This window comes from Panthera pardus, unplaced genomic scaffold (assembly GCF_024362965.1).
Source record: "Panthera pardus isolate Hobbes unplaced genomic scaffold, ASM2436296v1 HiC_scaffold_6, whole genome shotgun sequence".
Classification (NCBI taxonomy): domain Eukaryota; kingdom Metazoa; phylum Chordata; class Mammalia; order Carnivora; family Felidae; genus Panthera; species Panthera pardus.
In genome coordinates, this window is record NW_026526991.1 from 24,231,702 (window position 1) to 24,253,230 (window position 21,529).

Consider the following 21,529-nt stretch of genomic DNA (forward strand, 5'->3'; position numbering starts at 1 on the left):
AGAGGGAGGGAGAAAGAGGAAGATAATAGGCTGCTGATCCTGGAGAAAGAAGATGGAGCTGTGAGCTGAGGAGGGCAGAAGGCCTGCAGAAGCTGGAAAAGACCAGGAAGCAGATTCTTCCCTAGAGCCTTTAAGAGAATAGCACAGCCCTACCAATACACTGATTTTAGGACTTCTGACCCCCATAACTGTAAAATAATAAATCTGTGTTGTTTTAAGCCATTAATTTTGTGATAATTTGTTACAGAATCAGGAAACTAATACAATATGTGTTATGAGCTAAATTGTGTGTCCCCCTCCCAAATTCATATTTTGGAGTCCTAACCCCCAATAACCTCAGAATGTGACTGTCCTTGGAGATAGGGCCTTTAAAGGGGGTAAGTAGGTTATGACGAGGTCATTAAGGTGGGCCCTAATCCAGCATGACTGATGTCCTTGTAAGAAGAGGAGATTAGGATACAGACATGCATAGAGGGAGGGTGATGTAAGGACACCGTGAGAAGACCGCCAGCTACAAGCAGGGAGAGAGGCCTCAGAAGAAGCCAACCCTGCCAACATCCTAACGTAAGAATCCAAGCCTCCAAAACTATGAGACAATAACTTCCCCACAAACTGGTCCTTCATTATGGCAACACTAGCAAACTAATATGGTGTGTCACATAATTCTTGCCACCAGTTCGTAGATGAGAACACTGAGGCTCTGAGAGAATGAGGAGCCAGCCAAGGACCCCAGATTTAGGACGGGGCTCTTGAATTAGGCCCAAGTTGGCCTGCCTCCACACTGTTAGTCTTGGTCCCATACCAACTGGTCACTTGCTCAGTCATTTGTTCCACAAGTAGTTATTAAATGGCAACTCCATGCCAGACACTCAGGATACCCTGGTGAACAAGCAAAGATCTGTGTCCATGTGATGCCCACACTGTGGGGGAGGGGGTTATAGGAAGAAGAGATGGCCATAGATAATACACATCACAAACAAGGAAAGTGTATAGCTTTGTATGGTATGGACATAGCTGTCCACGTATCCCATGCGTCTGAGGCATGGTGCTCTACATGGACAGGTAGGCACCCCACCAAAGGAAGCTCGCCCCATTGTGACACTCACTGAGCTATCTTTGCTGATATGACCGCTCCTTGCAAACATCCCCAAATGCCAACATTTGACAGAAATTCCTCACTATAATCTTTGGAACCTGGAGGTAAATAGCTATTGGTAGCATTGGTGAGCGAGCTACCAAACTCTTTCCATGTATGCAGCACATCTTGTTTCCTGAATATGCCATCAAGAGCTTGGCACCAACATTTAAAAGCAGCCCTAGAAGAGAAACAGAGCATCAAGCAATATGTTTTCTGAGATCTATGTCATTAAATCTAGCTTCCAAAAGAGAAAGCAAATGCACTGAAGAAGCATTTTAATTAAAATGTTAGAGAATGAATCTATACCATTTATGCTCATAACTTTTTCTCTCAGGTAGCATTTGAAGAATAAAATGTAGCAATGGGATATAATCAAAGAACTAAAATTCATGAAAAACAGTATATTTTCACAATAATTATAAATGTTTTCAAACAAACAACCCAAGTTTTCCCTTGTTCTACTGGCTCCCAGAAATCTACCTTTTCTTTTCAGCAAAGATGAGAAGGCTTCCCAGTTCATGCAGTGCCTGAACTTTAAGACTTCTTTTATTGCAGGCTTGGAGAACATCTGTATTTTTAATCAAGCAAAAGAACAAATGTCAGTTCCTAGGAAATCTCTTCCTTACAGTCTCAAGAATATTCTAAGCTGCATCATTCCTTAACTGTGGAGATAAGCAAACTGCAAGCTAATACTGCCTTCACATGTCTTGTGATCCATATACTGAAAGAGAGCAAATGATATTCTATTTACATAGTGGAGTGAGAGACTGGATCTAAGAGATAGGAACCATGGAGAAAGCAGAATAAGAGTCAGGCAGGTGGAAATGGTGGAAAAGAGAAATTCAGAAGAGGCGTGCAAGAGAGAAAGGGCGGGGTGTATATGGAAATGATGTGGGTGGCTGGACTATGGTTTCCTTGGGAGTGTGAAGAAGGAGATAGTGGTAGGGTTATATGGAGGCGTCTAGATGCCTGGTGGAAAAATGTGGATGCTATTCCATAGCAGATGGGAAGCCTTGAAGGCTTTGTTTTTACGGAGGGATGTGACAAGATCACAGCATATCAGATTTTTCCCTTTACCCAAGTGCAAAAAAAAAAGCACATCTTTAATAGCATCTGAATTTGGACAGGGTGGGGGAGTGGTTTCTGATAAATGCATAAATCTCCAATGAAATTCAGAGATGTCTAGCAAAAACAAAACAGAACAAAACAAAACAAAACCCAACCAACGTGGCAGTGGTTTTTAATGAAGGCAGTGCTGTCTCCTACAGGGTGTTTTAGAAATCTGAGGAAGGTTGTTAGTTGTCACAATGGGGCATCTCCCGGCATTTCATAGGTGAAGAACAGAGACACTGGATTGCCTGTAATGCACAGAAGTTTTCCCCCACAATTAAGAAAAAAGGTGAGAAACCTACATATAAATTGTCTGAGTCTAACTTCTAACTGCATTTTACACATAAATAGGTCATTTTTGTATGTTTTCAGAATGCTCTGAATTTCCCAGAAATGCAACCACTCACTGTAGTGCTTTGTTTTACCTACATTTATTTGCCATTTTAGAAAACCACTGTCACCAAAATTAACAGTGCTGACAGTACTTGCATCACCAATACAATAAACTGGTATCAATCTGCATTTGTAGCTATAACATTCATGGCGATTCAACAACACAGGATATGAACACCTGATTGCTTCATTATACTTTCTAGTGCTTGAGCACCTAAGTGCCACAAATAGATTCTTTTATTATAAAATAACATTGTGTACCCTTTATTTTATATTTAGAGCTTCATATTTATTGTTTTAAATAACATGTGTAGAAAGATTATATTAAATATACATTTCATTCCAGGGAGTAAAGGGGGAATTACTAAATGTCTGTTATAAAAAGGGGAGGGAGGGACGTTGGGTCTACAACATGCACTGCGTATACACTGATGAATTTGTAGCAAAGCCAAACCAAGCAGAAAGACAAAGAAAGTGTGATCAGCTAGGGCAGAGCAACAAAACACAACAGTGGTCACATTCCAAAAAGCGGTTCGCAGATTCAGTCAAAGGAGGATCAGCAGAAGAGTGACCTTGCATCTCACCATGGTGACAGCCAGGGGGGGAAAGTGAGGAAGGGGAGGAGCTGGAAGACACTGCCCCATCACTGCCTACAAGATTCTATATTCAAGCTCTCTCATCTGACTTAAAAAAAATTTTTTTAATGTTTATTTATTTTTGAGAGACAGAGAAAGACATAGCATGAGCAAGGGAGGGCAGAGAGAGAGAGCCAGACACAGAATCCAAAGCAGGCTCCAGGCTCTGAGCGGTCAGCACAGAGCCTGTCGCAGGGCTCGGAATCACGAGCTATGAGATCATGACCTGAGCCAAAGTCGGAAGCCTAACCAACTGAGCCACCCAGGTGCCCCTCTCTTATCTGACTTCTAAAGGTAGCATTTCAGGCCCAGATACAATCTCAACATTAATGCAGAAGATCACACTAATCTTACCAATAGTTTCATAATAAGAGGAAATTACGAGTCCGAGTTGTGAATAGGGAAGTTTACTTTTTTCCACTGAACTGAAAACTCTAAAGTGTTCCTGAGAGAGGTCAGGGGGTGTTGGCATATGCATCTCTTCTGTCCCCAGGCAAAACTCCACCTTTCCAGTGGTAAATTTCTCATTGTTTATTCCTCCTTTATCTCCTAAAGTCATGGGAAAAAAAAAACATTTTTAAAGAAATTCAAAAAGGAGAAAGAAGGGAAAGTGATGTGGAGGGGAAAGGTAGAGGAAATGGACAGGGAAAGAAAAGGAAAAATTCTGCATATATGTGAGACTTCTTTGCAGTTTGAGGGACATCGTTTCCTTAAATTTAGCATCTGGTATCATTTCTGAGGAGCCCAGGTATGTGTGGGCAGGCTCTCTGCTCATGTTATTTCGTAAAGAACACTACGGAGGGGCAGTGTGCCAGAAAGTGATGTTGAGATAATGCTTTGCTTCTCGTGGGGATTGGTGGAAGTTACATGGTTTGGGTTTGCCTTTTTTTTAAGGGCTTCTGACAGTAAGATGTTAGTTTGCCTCTGGGGTAGAGACCTCTGGGATAGAAGGAACACATAGTTAGTTCTGGCCTAAGGGGGGAAAATGGAAAAGAATCAGTCTCTTTATAAGATCAGAGAACACACAGGAAAAAAAGGAAAACTATTCTAGGGGAAGTAGTCGAAAGCTGCAGAGAAAGAGAAGCCGATGTGAAGTTTGAAGTCTGCAGCCCGAGGACTGGGATAAACTGCTGAGAATTAATAGCAGGTGAGGTTCAGGGTGAACAGGTCTAATCCACTCTGAGGAATTGTATTTGCTTGTTTTTATTCATGCCCTTAGCCATTATTAATATATGCCATAATTGAAAGAAATTGAGACATGATATGGAGAGCTGATTTAATATGAGTCTATAGACAATACAACCAAAACCTGTGGGTACGTGCTATGGCAAGTGCTTTTTGGGGGGGAAGTAGGGGCAACAACAAAAAATACATACACACATATATACACACATAAGTAAAACTTCTGTCAGTGATTGTAAAAAAAATAAAATTGGTCAAATTTCTGAAAGATCAGTTCAGTAAATATTAGCATGTTAGGTATACATTTGAATCTAGTTTTAATAACTTTAAAATATAGTTATTTTAAGATTATTAATTTAAGTTTATTCTTGAAGTTTATTTTTATTATTCCAATAAATTTAAACAGCAAGGATTGTAAACATGTATTAGTATTTTTAACACATTTTTTTTAATTTTTTTTTTTAACGTTTATTTATTTTTGAGACAGAGAGAGACAGAGCATGAACGGGGGAGGAGCAGAGAGAGAGGGAGACACAGAATCGGAAGCAGGCTCCAGGCTCCAGGCCATCAGCCCAGAGCCTGACGCCGGGCTCGAACTCACAGACCGTGAGATCGTGACCTGAGCTGAAGTCGGACGCTCAACCGACTGAGCCACCCAGGCGCCCCTTTAACACATTTTTAATAACCCAAACATACATAAGTCAAGATTTTTCCCCACCTAAATTTGAGTACATTCTTCCCCTCTGGAGTTACCAATTAACCACTCAAAGCCCTGCTTTGATTGGGCTCACAAATCAATACATGTTGAGGAGGCAAGAAACAAATAAATATGACGTGACCAATGATAGTGAATATCTTGTTTTGAGCTGAAAGAAATCTCTAAGATCAAAATCTATGGTATTAATAAGAAACCTTATTGATGCTTATGTTAAAATGCATCTATTTCCTTGACACTGATAAAGTAGGGTTTTGGTAGAGTTCTAGTTAAGTCAGTATGAATCAATTCATCTACTTATGAAAAAAAATTTTAAATGACTATAGCACCATACTTGCAAAGAGAAGGATAAGAACATAGATGTACCATATCAAAAAATTAACGAATACTCTTCTTGCATCTACTCAAAGGAGTATGCCAGTTTCACAGAAAGCATGAAAGCAGATGAGTGAAACAGTCTTTGGTTAGGAATCAACTGTGAGGGAGAAGATGTGATCCACTAGACAAGAGGAAGAAAGTGAGGGGCAGCAGGGAGTGGGCATGTAAGTGGGGGAAAGGAGGGGTCTATGGCAGAATCTGGTAGAGCCACAGGGTAGTGTTCTCCCTTCAATAAAAAGCAAGGGGTATAGAGCAAGGATTTTACCTTGTGTCTGTGCAAGGAATAACGAAAGCAATTTTCTGCTGTGTCGGATTGATCTGCTATCATATTTGGATTTTTCCAAAGTCTGTCTAAAACATCGCAAAGTGTCTGTCACGTCCACGGGCACACAGATGAGCTCTTTGGCGTGGCTATATTCTGAAAGGAAAGAGAAGAATACCAGGGGATGAAATGCTGCAGCAAGCCAACTAGTAGCAAAAGACTTTCTAATTCAGAGAATGTCTTGGTCCCAAACTAAAGCTGCTAAATTCAAAGCCCCCAGGTCTGCAGCAGGTGTTTCAACGTTCAGATCAAATTTTTGTGGTATATTTGAAAGTTCTTTAAAAAAAGAAAAAAAAAACTTAGAAAACTTGTGATTCCTATGAAATGCAAATAACTTTAGATCTTGCCAATTTTCCTTATGAAGCCTCCTACTTTTTCTTTTGCTGATCATAAAAGATGAAATAATCTACTCCTTTTCAGCAGCCTCTTCAAAGCAGAGGTGCCTTGGGAAAGAGACGAAAGGAGGAAACAAAGAAGCTTGGATGGGTAAGTGCTCTCTTAAGAGAAGGGAAAGACAGGTTTCTAATATTGGAGGGTGCAGAGGAAAGGAAGATGAGGCCATAAAAGGGAGTGGAACTAAAAACAGCACTGAAAAATGGCCACAAAGAGCGGAGAGTTGCCACGAGGTCCCCGGAGAAGAAGTGACGGTGTCAGGAATCAGGCTGCAGATTTTCAGCCATACACTGTGAAACGGGCACACAGGAAAGAAGGAATACACGCTTCTGATAAAATAACAAAGGAATTTAGTTCTTCAACAAGTTGAACAGGTGAATGGCCCCTGTAAAATCTGAGGACTTGATAGTACAGCAACTTGCAAGGCAATGGGGCCACAGGAGGCTAAGAGGTATTACCTTTGCCCTTGAGAGTTCACAGATTAGCTGAAGAGATGAAGCATTCTGACCCCAGAGTATTAGACTCATATTTACAGGGAGTTCTTGGTTATGTGCCAAAACGAGGGAAAGAGAAGAGAGATCAGCATAGGGAGGAGAGGATGTGCAAGAAAGACTTCGTGCAAGAGAAGATATGTCAGTTGTGTCTTAAAGGAGAGCAAAGATTTGATTAGGAAGAAGGAGGCAAGGGGGTTGAGGTAGTTAGAATAAGAATAGCTGAGGTCGATTGAGCATTTACTTATACTATACCAGGAACTATTCTATATGATTTACTCTGATAGATTCATCAAATCCTAAAAACAACCCTAACAGGTACATACCATGATATCCTTATTTTACAGAGGAGGGAAATAAAGCACAGAAAGTCCGGTGGTTTCTCCTGGGTCACAGAACTGGTCTGTGCAAGGATAGGTATGGAAGCAGGAGTTAGGATGGCAAGTCAGGGCGCGGTGAGATGACATGGCCAGTCCTGCTGAACAAGGAGGGGTTTTCTGGAGTCCTGAAGCCCTCCCTCTGTAAGTCGCCTTCATCCTTTCTATTAAGGAGTACAGGAAGGGTCTTGAGCAGGACAAACAAAAAGAGACTGGTATTTTAGGAAGAGTTAGCAGATTGTAATAGAAAGAGGAGGGTGGCAGCCTGCCTGGTGGCTGCTGCTAATAAACCAAAGCCACCAGGCTGTGGAATATCACCTCCCGGGGCCCGGCCTGTTGCTGCCACCATTCCAGTGCCAGCCTGGCCTTCCTAAGGATGGACATTTTTCAATAAAAATACCTACAGTACTGTAAGAAGAAGGAGAAGGAGAAGGGGAAGGGGAAGGGGAAGGGGAAGGGGAAGGGGAAGGGGAAGGGGAAGGGGAAGGGGAAGGGGAAGGGGAAGGAGTAGGAGAAGGAGAAGGAGAAGGAGAAGGAGAAGGAGAAGGAGAAGAAAGATTAAGGCTGGCAGCTGAGGGACTGAAGCTACACCACAGATATTGTGATTTGAATTCAACTAAGATGGTAGCAATGGAAATGAGGGAGGGACACAGGGAACATTCCAATGTTAGAAGTGACAGAAGAGTGGTCAATTGGCTATGTGGCAAAGAAAAAAGTTAGGAATTACCTCTTCCCTGTCCTTTCCAGGTCAATGACCTTGCTTCCTGCCTCACTGGAAAAAAATTAAACCAATACAAAGGGATTTTCTGCAAACCCCTACCAGTGGTTCACATTGGTCGAGAACATTCTTCCCTCAGATATCCCCATGGCTTGCATCCTCAGCTCCTTAAGGTTATTGCTTAACTGTTAATTTCTCAGGAGGCCTTCCTTGATCACCCTATTTGAACTGGTGATCCCAATCTCCACATTTCTTTTTTCTCCACTGCATTCATCATCTACTGATGTGTTTTGTTTGTTTATTGATTGTCTCCTGCCATGAGAATGCAAGTTCCATGAGGGCAGAGATTTTTGTCCATTTTGTCTGCTGTTATCAACCCAGACCTAGAACAGTGCCTGTTGTGTGATATGTGCTTGATAAATATTTTCAAAGCTAAATGGCTGGTATTAACTTTATTAATAATCACTTATATGGATCTTAATCTCAGTTGATTCTCATAACACCTTACAAATTAGTAGAGATAGCTATTACTCACACTTTACAAAGGAGGAAAAGTAAACTTGAGGGCATCAACTTGTTTTAAGCCCTTAGAAGACATGAGAGACAACCACTCTTCAAATTCAGTGCCTCTTCCAGATAGTTTGCCAGGGGGCATCAAATCTTGTGTAACTGGCAATGACCCAGATTTGAGGGCTGCTAATTTGACTACAGAAACCTTTGAGACTAGAACATAAATAAGCCTAAGAAAAGTTAATGAGAGAAGAAGCCTGGGGTCCTTGTGAGCCCAGGAAGGTCCTGATGGAAATAGTAGCACAGTTACGTTCTATGGTCATAGAGACATCTTTCAATATATGACAAAGTAGATGGAAATGTCTAGAAATCCTGGAGGTTCTGGTCAAACCCAGCACATGGCCACCTTGAGAGAACCACTTGTCCCCCCAGGAAGTTCACTCTTCTTGCCTACCACACATTGAAGAGAATCTAACACTTAGGTGACAGAAGCTCTTATTAACTCCCCAGGAGCTCTCTTCTACCCTACCAATTTCACCCTCTTGTCCACTTTGTCCTGCGCCCACCATTTTTTTCCCTCAGTTCCCCATTCCTCTACCCACGCACAGTCCTGCATGATCCAGACAAGGCATGCCTCCGACCCCCACTCTTACACATAACGCCCTAAAGATTATAAGGTTCCTGTTCTGTGTTTTTCCTACAAGAATTCATGAGCTTGGCTTTTATCTTTTTCTCCTTAAAGACTGAAAGGGGAAGAGCTTCCTTCCAGGAAAGAAGTTAAGAAAGTAAAGCAAAAGGTAGAAGCTGGAAGCTTTCATGTAATATTATTTTAAGACAGTTATCTACTCTAGGCCTTACTTTTCAATCTCTGTTAAAATTGGGATGATAATATTTACCTCTGAGTATTACTGTTTTAACCTGTGTCAAGTGTCTAGCATAGTGCCTGGAAGGGAGTAAGCATTCAATAGACGGCAGCTACATATTGTCTGTTAGTCATATATTTTTAAAATATATATTGAGCACTTACCAGTAGTAGGCACTCTGCCAGTCATGGAAGAGATACAAGTGAACAAAACAAACACATGCCTTGCTCTCATGGAGCTTTCATTCTGGAATAAAAATTCGCAAAGGCATCTGCTATCTGGGACAATCAGAAGGACAGGAGGAACAGGAGATGTTTGCAATCTTTAAAATGTGAGACCTCAATAAAATCATCCTTCCACTTTTTATCAAATATCTGCTTATAAATCATTCCTCCTTGTCTTTTTTTTCCTAAACTACATTTCAGTTTGTTGTTGTTTTTTTCTTTTTTTTCAAGCCCTAGAAGACCTTTTTTCCTGTGCTCTAACTAGGATTCTGCTGGTGTTTCTGTGCTATTAACATGCAATAACTAGTGAAAGCAATGAAGACACATCATTAGCTTCGGAGGCTTGTCCATACTTCCCCGTCTCAAGTGGGAGTTCCTCTCTGAAGACTTCCATGAATAACTCAAGAAACTATTTCAAAGGCACTAATAACCTCAACAGTTTGAAATAGGTTAGAAGAAAAAGAAGGAGAATGAGAGGAGGAGGGTGAGAAAGAGGAGGAGGGTGGGTAAGAACGAGAAGGAGGAGAAAAGGAAGAAGAGGAGAGGAAGAGGACGGAGGGAAAAAAAAAAAAGAATTGCTGTGTCTCTTATTGTACTGATGTACTCATTAAAACTGAAGCACCAATGACTCCTGAGAAATAGGTTCACCAAGGAAGAACCCCTGGGAGTGATATAAGATTGAGCTGCTTTCTACACATATGATCTTATCAGTCCAAATGCCCAGAGGCTGTAATAAAACACACCTGCCAAAGGGTTGAAAGTTCCAACATACCTGAAGACTGAAGAACCCTATCAGAGATAACTTAAATACCAATAAGGTCAAAACTCAAGAAACAGATCCTAGACAGAATGCAAAAACAGCTACAATAAAAGGCATATTCACAGAGTCATCTCCCCTGTGAAGCTTAACAAGCAGGCAAGTTACTCATCCATACAAAAAATAATCTATAAAGTGAGGTTTTCTCACTTCTTTACATCCTACAGAGACTATACCAAATTACATATGCATTATTAAATAGTTAGAGGGAGAATAGAATGCTGTTAAATAATGAGAACACCAAATGTTTGTAGGCACTGGAGCATTACAATATCTGTTCTGAAGAATTAAATGTATCAAGCATTACCACCCAATGCTGTTATGCCAAAAGAAAATCTATGATGTTCTAAAGCAGCAATCTGGTGTGGAAACCATCAAGAGTATACTTGGTCTTTCAAAAGTATTGCAAACGTGTTATGAGGACATACATAAGACCCATCATGCTTATAAATGTGTTAAAATGATCTAAGTTCAGTACACTGAAAAAAAAATCACCATCCTAAAAATTGGTCAAATAAGCCCAAAAGTGTGGGCCAAAATATGCTCCTAGTCACAAAGGTCCTAGAGTGTTATAAAGAGCTATAACTCTGATGTCAAGATTTTAATGATAATGGGTCAATGTAAAACTTATAATTAGTATGCAGGATCATCTAAAAACTACCATACTACTACAATAAGTCAGGATAAAGTATCTGTCTCCCCATGACCACTGATATATGGCAAAACTTTTTTGAGTGCTATCACTTTAGAGGAGAGACTAATCTGAGAGGAGACAAATGGTGAACAGGCCAGGTAGTTTAGTGGAACGCGTATGGGCTGAGCAATTAGACAGACTAAGGTTTGAATCGTAGTTCCTAACTTACTAGTAACATTTAACTTTCTCATCTGTAATGTAAGCATAATAATATCTATCTCTTAAGATTACAAAAACTTAAAAAGCTAATGGTTATCATGTGCTAAATATAGTGCCTGGCCCAATTCATTATTACTGCCATTACAATATTTTTTAGATTATATTCCTGCTGTAGTCATTGCTCAAATGGACTATACCTCCACCACCACTGAGAATTAACCCAAATAATCATGGTAGCCTGACTTTACCTTCCTTCCTTTCTGTTCCACTACCCACCATCTTGCCTTTCCAAATGTAAGTTTAACAACAAGTAGGCAAAGTGCTTTTCTGACATATTGAATCCATCATCAATAAGACCTACTGGCCACACAGGTCTAGAATTTTGGTAGGCATGTTTTTCTTAGCCCTTAGGTGTTAATCATCATTTTTGATAATAAGCATTTTTGACACATTTCCTCACATTTGTTGCCCATTCTTTTCAGGACGGAAGGGATAATATAAATCACATTCTGAGTTATAGATCCCAAATTGAGGGATCTCCAGAGGTTTGACAGGTATGATCAAGAAAAGAAGACATAGGGGCGCCTGGGTGGCTCAGTCAGTTCAGTATCCGACTTTGGCTTGGGTCATGATCTCACAGCTCGTGGGTTCAAGCCCCGTGTCAGGCTCTGTGCTGACAGCTCAGACCCTGGAGCCTACTTCAGATTCTGTGTGTGTGTGTGTGTGTGTGTGTGTCTCTCTCTCTCTCTCTCTGCCCCTCCCCCGCTGGGACTCACTCTGTCTCTTTCTCTCTCTCAAATAAAAATAAACATTAAGAAAAAAAAAAAAAAGAAGAACATATACTCAGGACAAATCACAACCTGATTAGAACTCCATTATTTAATGAGTATGAGAGGATAATTTGATTTATCACTAGAAAACCCACAAGTTTGTGGTTATCAATTCACTCAACTGGAGCCTCCACACTGCTCTGAAGCCCTTCTGTCTTCTTTTTATTTCCCTCAGGGTCCAGGCCACTCTTTCACATTCCTCCTGAAATCTCCCACCCTAGCAACCTTGGCTATGCCCTCAACCCCTTGCTTTATTAAGAAAATCTTCAGAACCCAATGAGAACACCTTCAACTTCTGCCCTTACCATCTATAAACATTCCTGTGTTTGGGCCCATTCTCTCCTTCCATTCTGCCCATCCTCTCAGTATGGCTCCTCTAGAGGGTAAATTAGCGTTATCCTTCCTGCCTTGGAAACAATCATGGAAGCTTGTGTCAAGATGGAGATTCTATCAACCTATGATGAGAAGCAGCTCAGTACTCAACCCCTTTGAACACAGTGGCATGAGCAATAAAATGGACTTTCCCTTGTGGGAAAGCAATAAGATTTGGGGATTGTTTATTACTACTGTATAGCATGGCCTGTTCTGGATGACTCAACTTCCAAAGTGAAGCCATCTTCAGGTCTATACTCCACATAACTCTCCTTGAGTGACCTCATACAAGCCCCTGATTTCAACTGCCACCACTATATTGATGATTAAAATACAAATCTGCTGAGGGCCTGACCAGTCTATCTAAGCATATACTAGATAGTTCTACTCAGTTATCATCCTGGCACCTCAAACTCAGTAATTTCAAAGTAGCTTTCTCTCACCTGCTCTTCCCTTCACTTTCCCTGTAGTGTGAAGACATGATATCTATCTAGCCACCCAAGCCAGAAACCAAGGCATCTTGGACCCCTCCCTTCTACGGCTAACCAGTATAGAAACAGTCCTGTGGACTTCTTCAGCCTTTCTCCCATATCTGTCTACTCCTCTATTCTCGCTGCCTGAGTCCAAGACTTCATTACGCCTTTTACACAAGTTAGGCGTACCCACTCCTCTGCTTCCATGTGGCATGCTTTCAATTGATTCCCCACACTGCTGCCTGAGGTTCTGTCAAAAGCACAAAAATGATCATTTATTTCCTTCTTTAAATCCTTTTAACTAGCCCCACTCAGCTCTCTAGGTAAATCTGAATCTCTTTATCCTGCCTTCTAAGACCCTCCTGCCAACCTCCCTAACCTCAGTTTTTGCCTTTTCCTTTTCACGTTAGCTCCACTAACCTACATGCACAGCGATGCTGTTTACTGTTGCTTACAGCAGAAGCAGCAGGGGTAGTCATAATATGACAGATCTTATCACCTGATACTATAATCTCTGGCTTATTTATCAGTCTCTTTCAATGGGTTGTAAATTCCAGTGTAATAAATCTTTAGCCTCACTCAATCTTTAGTCTCTTTGTAATCTCAGGACCTAGTACAGGACTTACCACACAGTAGACACTCAGTAAATGTTTGCTGAATGACTGAATGGCCACCTAACTGATGCACTAAATGAATGAATGATTATATACATACAGACATAAATACATAAAATCAATAGATAAATGAAAGAATCCTAACATGTCAAAGGGAAGAGTTGCATTCCTTTCCTATACCAGAAACAGAGACACATGAAAAGTGCAATTGTGAGAAGGCATTATCTCCATATTCATCTTTTTTCTATTGCCTCTCCTACAGGCTGCACTGACCAAATATTCCAAGAGGGCTTCTCAGCTAAGAGCAAAGGAGCCATGATGTCTCCTCATCTTCTCATGTGCTCTAGCGAAAAGACTTACAACTTGACCAGGATATAGCCAACAGAACAATCTATATTGATTATGGGAGTTATTACGGAAGTCAAGGCACAGCTTGAAAGAAAATAGTAAAAGGTCAATTTGAAAAGTTCCCAAGTGAGATAAAAACAGGGGAAATGTGCAAAACAGTTTTTTCCATGCTTATTTTTCAAATAATTTTCCTTTCCCCTTCTCTCCTTTCCCTTCTTCAACTTACAGATTAAACTAATCAAAACATATGTTTTAATTCCCCTTATATGACATTTATAACAACAGAAGATGGTAAATATCAAATGGGTTATTTTCAGTCCAATAAACCTGTGAAAGAGAATTGGAAAACATTTTAATTATGGAGGATCTGACATGCAGAACACAACAGCAAACCTTGGTTTAAAAAAAAGCTTCAAACTAAAATGGTTCCAACCTGAATAGATAAGCTTTTTAAAGAAATCTGTGCAGCTTCCTGTATCTTTCTCTTCACTTGTTGGAGGATTAATCTTGAGCTGCTTCCCAATGAAATTTCGGCAGGTTATCTTAAAAAAGGAAAACAAATATTACTTAGACAGGTATCTATAGCTAAAAAGTTAGCTTACTTATTTTTCAGTTGTCAAAAAAAAAAGTACAAAAGGATGCTACAAATAAAAACTAGCAGAGTAGCATTTGATCATGAGAACCTTCAGGGAAAAAAGCTGCTACATACCGCTTTATATTTCTTTTGTACAGCACAGCTGGAAGAGCTTTAGGCAAATTATGTAGAGAAATTAAAATACGATTTTCTGATATTCTATAAATCCACAAGTCTAAATATATCTTCCATTATGCAAGTTAGAACATATCTAAAATATAGGCTGCTTTTCCAGTGGCTGAGTTTTTCACCCTACCCATAATTAATGCAATTTAAACTTCCCTGGTGAAGTTTTTCAGAACTAACTTCCTCTGTAATATTTTAAAAATTTATTTTCTAACAGATACTTAAGTCCTAAAATTGTAAAATATCGGAAATCAGAAAAACTTGACAAAAAGAAATTCTTTTAAAAGGCCTAAGAACCTCTTCTCCCTGTTTCTCCATTCCTACTCCTTGAACTAACCTATTTCTCAAAATACAGACCTCCTTGAATCTCAGTCTGATGTAGATGCTGTAGGTGTGTGTACATCTCAGTCTGATGTAGATTGTCCCTTGTAGGTGTGTGTACAATGAGACACAAACAGTCTAATAAAATGCAAATTCCTTCCCATGGCCTATTAAGGCCCTATTTGACCTAGTCCTTCCCCTCTCCCAGCTTCATTGAATAAATATTATGTGTCAGTCACTACTCTAAGCTCAAGGATAATACAGTGAACAAAGTAAACCAAAGTTCCTACTTTATGGAACTTATTCTAGAGGAAGTAGAAATCCAATAAACAAAGAAGTACATTATAGAGTATATTGAAGACTTATAAACACTGTAGACAGAAATAGAGCAAACAGGTACATAAATTTATACTGGATAAATTTATCTCATACAGAATATCTCATAATTTCTTCATCTCATACAGAAAGTGACGTTTAGCAAGGACTAGAGAAAGGTGAGTAAAAATCAGTGTGGATATTGGAGGGGGGGGAGCAATGTTCCAAGCAGGGGAGCAGCAAACACAAGAATACCAAGACAGGAACGTCTTTTTTTTAGTTTTGTTTTTTTTTTTAACGTTTTATTTATTTTTGAGACAGAGAGAGACAGAGCATGAACGGGGAAGGGGCAGAGAGAGAGGGAGAAACAGAATGGGAAGCAGGCTCCAGGCTCTGAGCCATCAGCCCAGAGCCCGACACGGGGCTCGAACTCACGGACCGCGAGATCGTGACCTGAGCTGAAGTCGGACGCTCAACCGACTGAGCCATCCAGGCGCCCCTCAAGACAGGAACGTCTTAAAGAACAGAGCACTTCCCTGAATCCTGCAGGGGAGTAATAAGAGATGAGTCACTGAAATCACAGGGGGATATGTGGAACATTAAGGCTATGATAAAGATGTTCACTTTATCTCTGAATCAGATGGGAAGCTGCTATAGGGCGTAAAAAGAAGGAATGGCATGATCTGATTTAGGGTTTTAAAAGGTCATTCTACCTGCTGCATTGAGAATAGACTAGGCCGGAGGCAGGGGTTCAGGGAAGTTGGAAGCAAGAATACTGACTAGGAAGTCATTGCATGAATCCAAGCAAATATAACAGTGGCTTCTCTATCAGAGAAGGAGTGATAGAGGCAGTGAGAAGTGGTCAGGTTCTGAACACATTTTGAAGGTAGAAGATTTGATAACCAATTTGAAGTGAGGTATGAAAGCAAGAGAAGAGTCCGGGGTATCTCTAAGGTGTTTTGCCTGAACAACTAGGAGGACAGTGCTGTCACCAAATGAAGTGTGGAACACTTGTCAGAATAGGTTTGTTTGAGGTATACTAAACTTCAGAAGTTTATTAAACTTCCAAAAGATGACATTGATTAGGTAATATGATGCTTTTTTGATGGGTCAGCTTGGTTAAGCTGAACTATGAGAACAAAGGGAGGGAAGTATCCATTTTGTAGCATACACACACGTCATCCCAGCTATTCAGACACTAATATAGCTGCCACTATGAAGGGATTTTGCCGGTACTAATTAAAGTCTCTAATAAATTTGCTTTAAGCTAAAGAGATTATCTTCAGTGGGCCTGACCTCAGCAGGTGAGTCCTTGATGTGCTGGAGGTCTCCCGACTCCAATCTCCAAACAGCATGCAGGTCCACAACTGCTTTCTCCTCACTGCATCATCCCTCACAACTGCCTAAGGATAAGAGCTTCTGGCTATACCTGTAGGGTTCCTTCCTCCTCATGATCCTGACTGTCCACCTTACAATTGTGGACTTGTCTGGCCAGCCCCCACAATCACAGAAACCAATTCCTTATAATAAATCTTGATAGATGACAGATAGAAAAATAGATAGACAGATAGATAATAGATCTTACTAGTTCTGCTTCTCTGACTGAACCCTGACAGATACAGGCAATTACGTGTCGACACAGTATTCAGGAGAAAGCTCTAGACTGGAGCTGTAATTTCAAGACCCATTATCATAAAGATGGTACTTAGAGCCACAGACTGAATTAGCTCCCCAAAGGAGAGTATGAGACACTGGGGAGAAGAGGAAGAAGCAAAGCCCCCCTCCTTTTACCCTCTCCCGCATCTGCTCCATTGCAGTCATCCAGTCCTTCTTTCTGTCCTACCTCAGGGCCTTTGCCCTTGTCCTAACCTTGGGCTGGAACTCTCTTTCTTTTGTATGACTGGCTATTTCTCATCAGATGTTACCATCTCCAAGAGGCCTTCCAGATCACCCTTGCTGAAATTTCCACCTCCCACCCCACCTATCTCACTGACCGATTTTATTCTCTTCAGAAAATTGATAATGATCATAAATCTTTTTACATATCTGTTTACATGTTTATTATCTGGCCTTACCTCTACCCCCCAAAATTAAACTCCATAAAGCAAGAACTTAGACTGTATTCTCATTGCATGAAACATGCAGGGATCAAGAATATGCAAGGGCCATGAGGAATCTCTGTGAGAAGAAGAAAATGGAGTCCCCATTGTGTGATTGCAACACCACAAGCACACAGACTGGTTTGTGAGGCAGGGACTGGATTTCAGCCCTCACATATACCGGGGGCCCTTGGGCAGGACACAGTTTGTAAAACTGTATGCAGTGGCTCTGGTATTAGATAGTTGATACACATTTATTAAATTAATAAATGAAAGAATCTACTTCCCTTTCCTCTACCTAACTCAAAGCTGCACCATGACTTTCACGGACCTTAGACAGTTTTGCCTTCATGAGTCCACACCTCCACCAAAAATATCAAAAATTATATTTTATGACTATGTTGGCATAAATACAAGTGTATTAATAGTAAAAATCAAGACATTTTCTTTGACCTAAAAGTTACTCTTTGTCTTCATATTTAAAAAATTAAAACACGTAGTGGGCCTCTGAAAGTATTGTGGCTCTAGACATTGTCCCCTCTGTGTCTAACAAATATATCAGCTCTGATCTGAATATAAGTTTCCTATGGACAAGGACTTAATTTTTGTTTACCCTGTATCTGGAAAATACTGACACATAGCAGGCTTTTGATAATGTTTGTTGCTATGAATGATAAATGCCTCCGTGAAAATAATACTTATCTGATCCCTGAATCTTTGTATTTAATGTGTACACTCATTAGAAGTCACAACTGCATGAATAACAGAGCCAAACTCACCTTCTCTTCATATTCAGCTTCATATCTTGCACAAGGTTGTTGGGTAACATCTGGGCCATTGAACTTGGATATTCTTAGAAGAAGCTGGCGCTGTGCATATACCAGGAGCGGTGTCACTTGCTCTGTGTATCTCTCACTAGACAGGGGTAGAAATAGATTGAAAGGAGACATTCATTAAAATACATTTTAAAACTAATGCTTGTCACTTTCATTTGCCCTTACAGTGATACTTACTGTGAAATTGTATTGAACTGGATGGCAAGTGATACTAGTGTCTCCCATTTTTCCACTTGATATAAAACCTCCAGAGACTTTAACACAAAGTCGTGGATCCATTTCAAATCAACCACATTTACATCATCCAACGGATCCTCAAAATTAAGGCTAGAACCACCATGATCATTTTTAATATTTCCATAGCAGCTTGGAACACTGAACTCTCCTTTTTCTTCAATAACCTGCAAGCAGCACATGGAAAAATAATTGTGTATTTTCAGATTTTACTACACACTTTTTCCGGAAACCAAATGTGATAAAAATATAACATAGAAGAGAACTGAAGACAGACAAATTGAAATGTTTTTATTATGCAAATCCAAGCTATTCAACAGAACTTTCTATGATGATGGAAATGTGCTGTCTGTGTTGTTTGATACAGTAGCCACTAAGCATGTGTGGATACTGGAGCTATTGAAAAATGACTATTGCAGCTGGATTTTTAATTTTACTTAATCTTAATTAAGTTTAAATTTAAATATCCACATACAGTCTAGTCATTACCACATTAGATAGCACAGACTGAGGTCTATACTTCCTGGTACACAGTCACTATCTATGTAAGTAAGGATATTAAACCAATAAGATTAAGTTTTGAGGAAGAACAGGTTTGAGTATATACAAATAATTAAGTTTCCATAATACATTGGTTACATTCATCAGTTTGCAGCATAATATGTCCAATTTCCCAGTGCAAAGGTCAAACCTACGGAGAAGGAAATGTAGAAAACACAGTTTTTGCCTAAGTTAAAGAGATACCATGTAACTAATATATTAATTTCCCATGAGTCCCTGATGCATTTGTGTATACCCCTAGAAATTCTTGAGACAAACAAAACCCCTTAAATCCACCTATAAGCCAGGTTGCAGCCCAACAAATAGTTGGGTAACGCAAGACCAGCCCCTCTTAAGCTGGTGTTACCATTAAGCATAATCCATGCATAGGGAAAGTAAGGTATCAATAAAAGTAGAGGAAACATCTCTAACAAGATTCATGGTCCTTGAAGTTGGAAGCAACCTAGGGAGTCATCTGGCTGTGCACTGCAATATGTATACCTCAAGTCAGGCTGTGTAGGTGTAAATAATAGTTGTGTCACATGTGACCTATGTGAATTTCCTTCTTAGCATGGTCCCTGCACATGGGACATACTCAATAGGAGGTAGTTTCCATTTTATTGATGTTATGAGCTCCATCCCTCTAATCCACTGATTCTACAGTAAGACTTGCAGCAGCAAAGAGCTGCATAAAGAGCTATCTCCATTTCCTTTACCTCAGGGTTCCAAGTGGAGGCACTCTTGGCCTTTACTCAATCCTCTTGGTAAGTGTGGAAGAACTCAAGCCTGTCCCACTCAACTTTTCCCAGGTGGTTGCTCTATCAGAACCTGCCTGCCTATGGGATGACACATTCTTCCTTTAGACATGGGTAAATTTCCTGGGCCAGGCTGAAATAACTTTCCCTGGGCCATCCCCAAAGAAGAGGGGTATCTGCTATCAGTTAGTCATGCCTAGATCTACATGGTAAGTTTACTCCTGGGATAAGGGATAAGGAAGACCTCTGTGGTTTCTATATATTCCAATATAGTCTTTATCAACAACAAAGCTGATATTGTACCGCCAATCATCAAGAGGGAAAAAAATATTATCTATTTACTTCCTAATTTTGGTAACATTACCTAACAACATTGAGAAATAAACAGGAATGGCATTTGGGGGTCAAAATAGCATATGGAAAGTGAAGTTTCTGGCATGGTAAAGACAAGTCATTTAGTTCTGAAGATTAAGTATGGGCCATGTGTAATTTTTAAAAACTTTTTCTTAAAAAAAATTTCTAACACTTACTAACTATAATAATATAATCCCACCTAACAAAGGATATTAACAAAAAAATCCTCCAAAATGTTACTGAATAATTACTGCTCACATTTTCTTCAGATCTTATAAATTTTTTGATTGCCTTAGTTTGAAATGGGATCCATTTCAAATGGATAAGGTCCAAACATTGCAATTATTTATGTCTTTTAAGGCTTTTTTTTAACCTGTGGGCTCCATTTCCTCTTTTTATACTTCAATTTTTTGATGAAGAAGCCAGGTTGTTTGCCCTGTAGAGTTCCCATAGTCTGGATTTTACTGATGCATCCCCACAGTTTCATTCTAAATGTTTCTCTGCCCCCTGGATTTGGTTAGATTTAATTGCTTGGTTAGATTTAAATGCTTGCTCAGATTTATTGTTTTCCAACAAGTGTACTTCACAGGTATGCTTCATCCTCCCATGAATTCATAAAGAATTGCAAAATCCTTATATGAATTTCAACATTTTTTCTTCATTTCTTACCTGAAAATTCTATAAAGAAAAATTTCTCTTCATCAACTATCAACTATTTGGTATGGTTCATATATGAAAGGTAATCAGCCTTTTTTATTCACCAAGGAGTCCTGTTTCTTTTGGTGGGAAACAGTTTTTAAAGAACACATCTGGGTGCTGAGATTTGTCACTTCTTTTTTGAGTCCTTTGAATTGCTTTGGCACCTTTGTAAAATATTGACCATATGTATGAGTCTATTTTTAAGATTCTCTATTTATTCCATTGATATGTTTCTCTCTTTATGCCAATATCATGCTCTCCTAATTGCTACAGCATTGATAAGCCTTGAAGTCAGGTAATGAGTTCTCAAATTTGTTCTTGTTATTTATTTTCTTTAAATTTTTATTCACTTATTTTAAGAGAGAGAGAAAGAGCACACATGCATGCATGTGGAAGGGCAGAGAGAGGGAGAAAGAGAGAGAGAGAGAGAGAGAGAGAGAGAGAGGAGGGAGAGAGAGAGAGAGAGAGAGAGAGAGAGAGAGAGAGAGAGAATATCCTAATCAGGCTCCACACTGTCAGCACAGAGCCCAACGTGGGGCTCAAACTCACAAACCTTGAGATCATGACCCGAGCAAAAACCAAGAGTAGGATGTTTAACTGACTGAGCCATCCAGGCACCCCTAAATTTGTTCTTTTTAAAGATTTTCTTGGCCATTCACTTTTCTTTGCATTTGCTTATAAATTTTAAAATGAACTGTCAATTTGTACCCCCCAAAAAAATGTCTGTTGGAATTTTCATTGGGATTTTACTGAATCGATAGACCAAATTGGAAGTAAATGATATCCTAGCAGTATTAAGTCTTTTCGTTCATGAACATGACACATCTCTGTGTATATTTAGGTCTTCTTTTATTTTTTTT

General features: G+C 39.8%; 1 protein-coding gene across 2 annotated transcripts in view; it reads right to left on the minus strand.

Annotated features, from left to right (window-relative positions):
* The window catches only part of CFAP54 (cilia and flagella associated protein 54), a 290,383-nt gene that overhangs the window by 118,255 nt on the left and 150,599 nt on the right, over window positions 1–21,529 (minus strand). For both annotated transcript variants that reach the window (XM_019446503.2, XM_053894838.1), the window contains exons 37-43: window positions 18,265–18,488; window positions 18,031–18,166; window positions 14,190–14,298; window positions 5,817–5,969; window positions 3,631–3,825; window positions 1,619–1,706; window positions 1,107–1,316 (exon numbers count right to left, since the gene is read on the minus strand). In XM_019446503.2, the coding sequence (XP_019302048.2) occupies window positions 1,107–1,316; window positions 1,619–1,706; window positions 3,631–3,825; window positions 5,817–5,969; window positions 14,190–14,298; window positions 18,031–18,166; window positions 18,265–18,488 (1,115 nt within the window). The remainder of the gene's footprint in view (window positions 1–1,106; window positions 1,317–1,618; window positions 1,707–3,630; window positions 3,826–5,816; window positions 5,970–14,189; window positions 14,299–18,030; window positions 18,167–18,264; window positions 18,489–21,529) is intronic.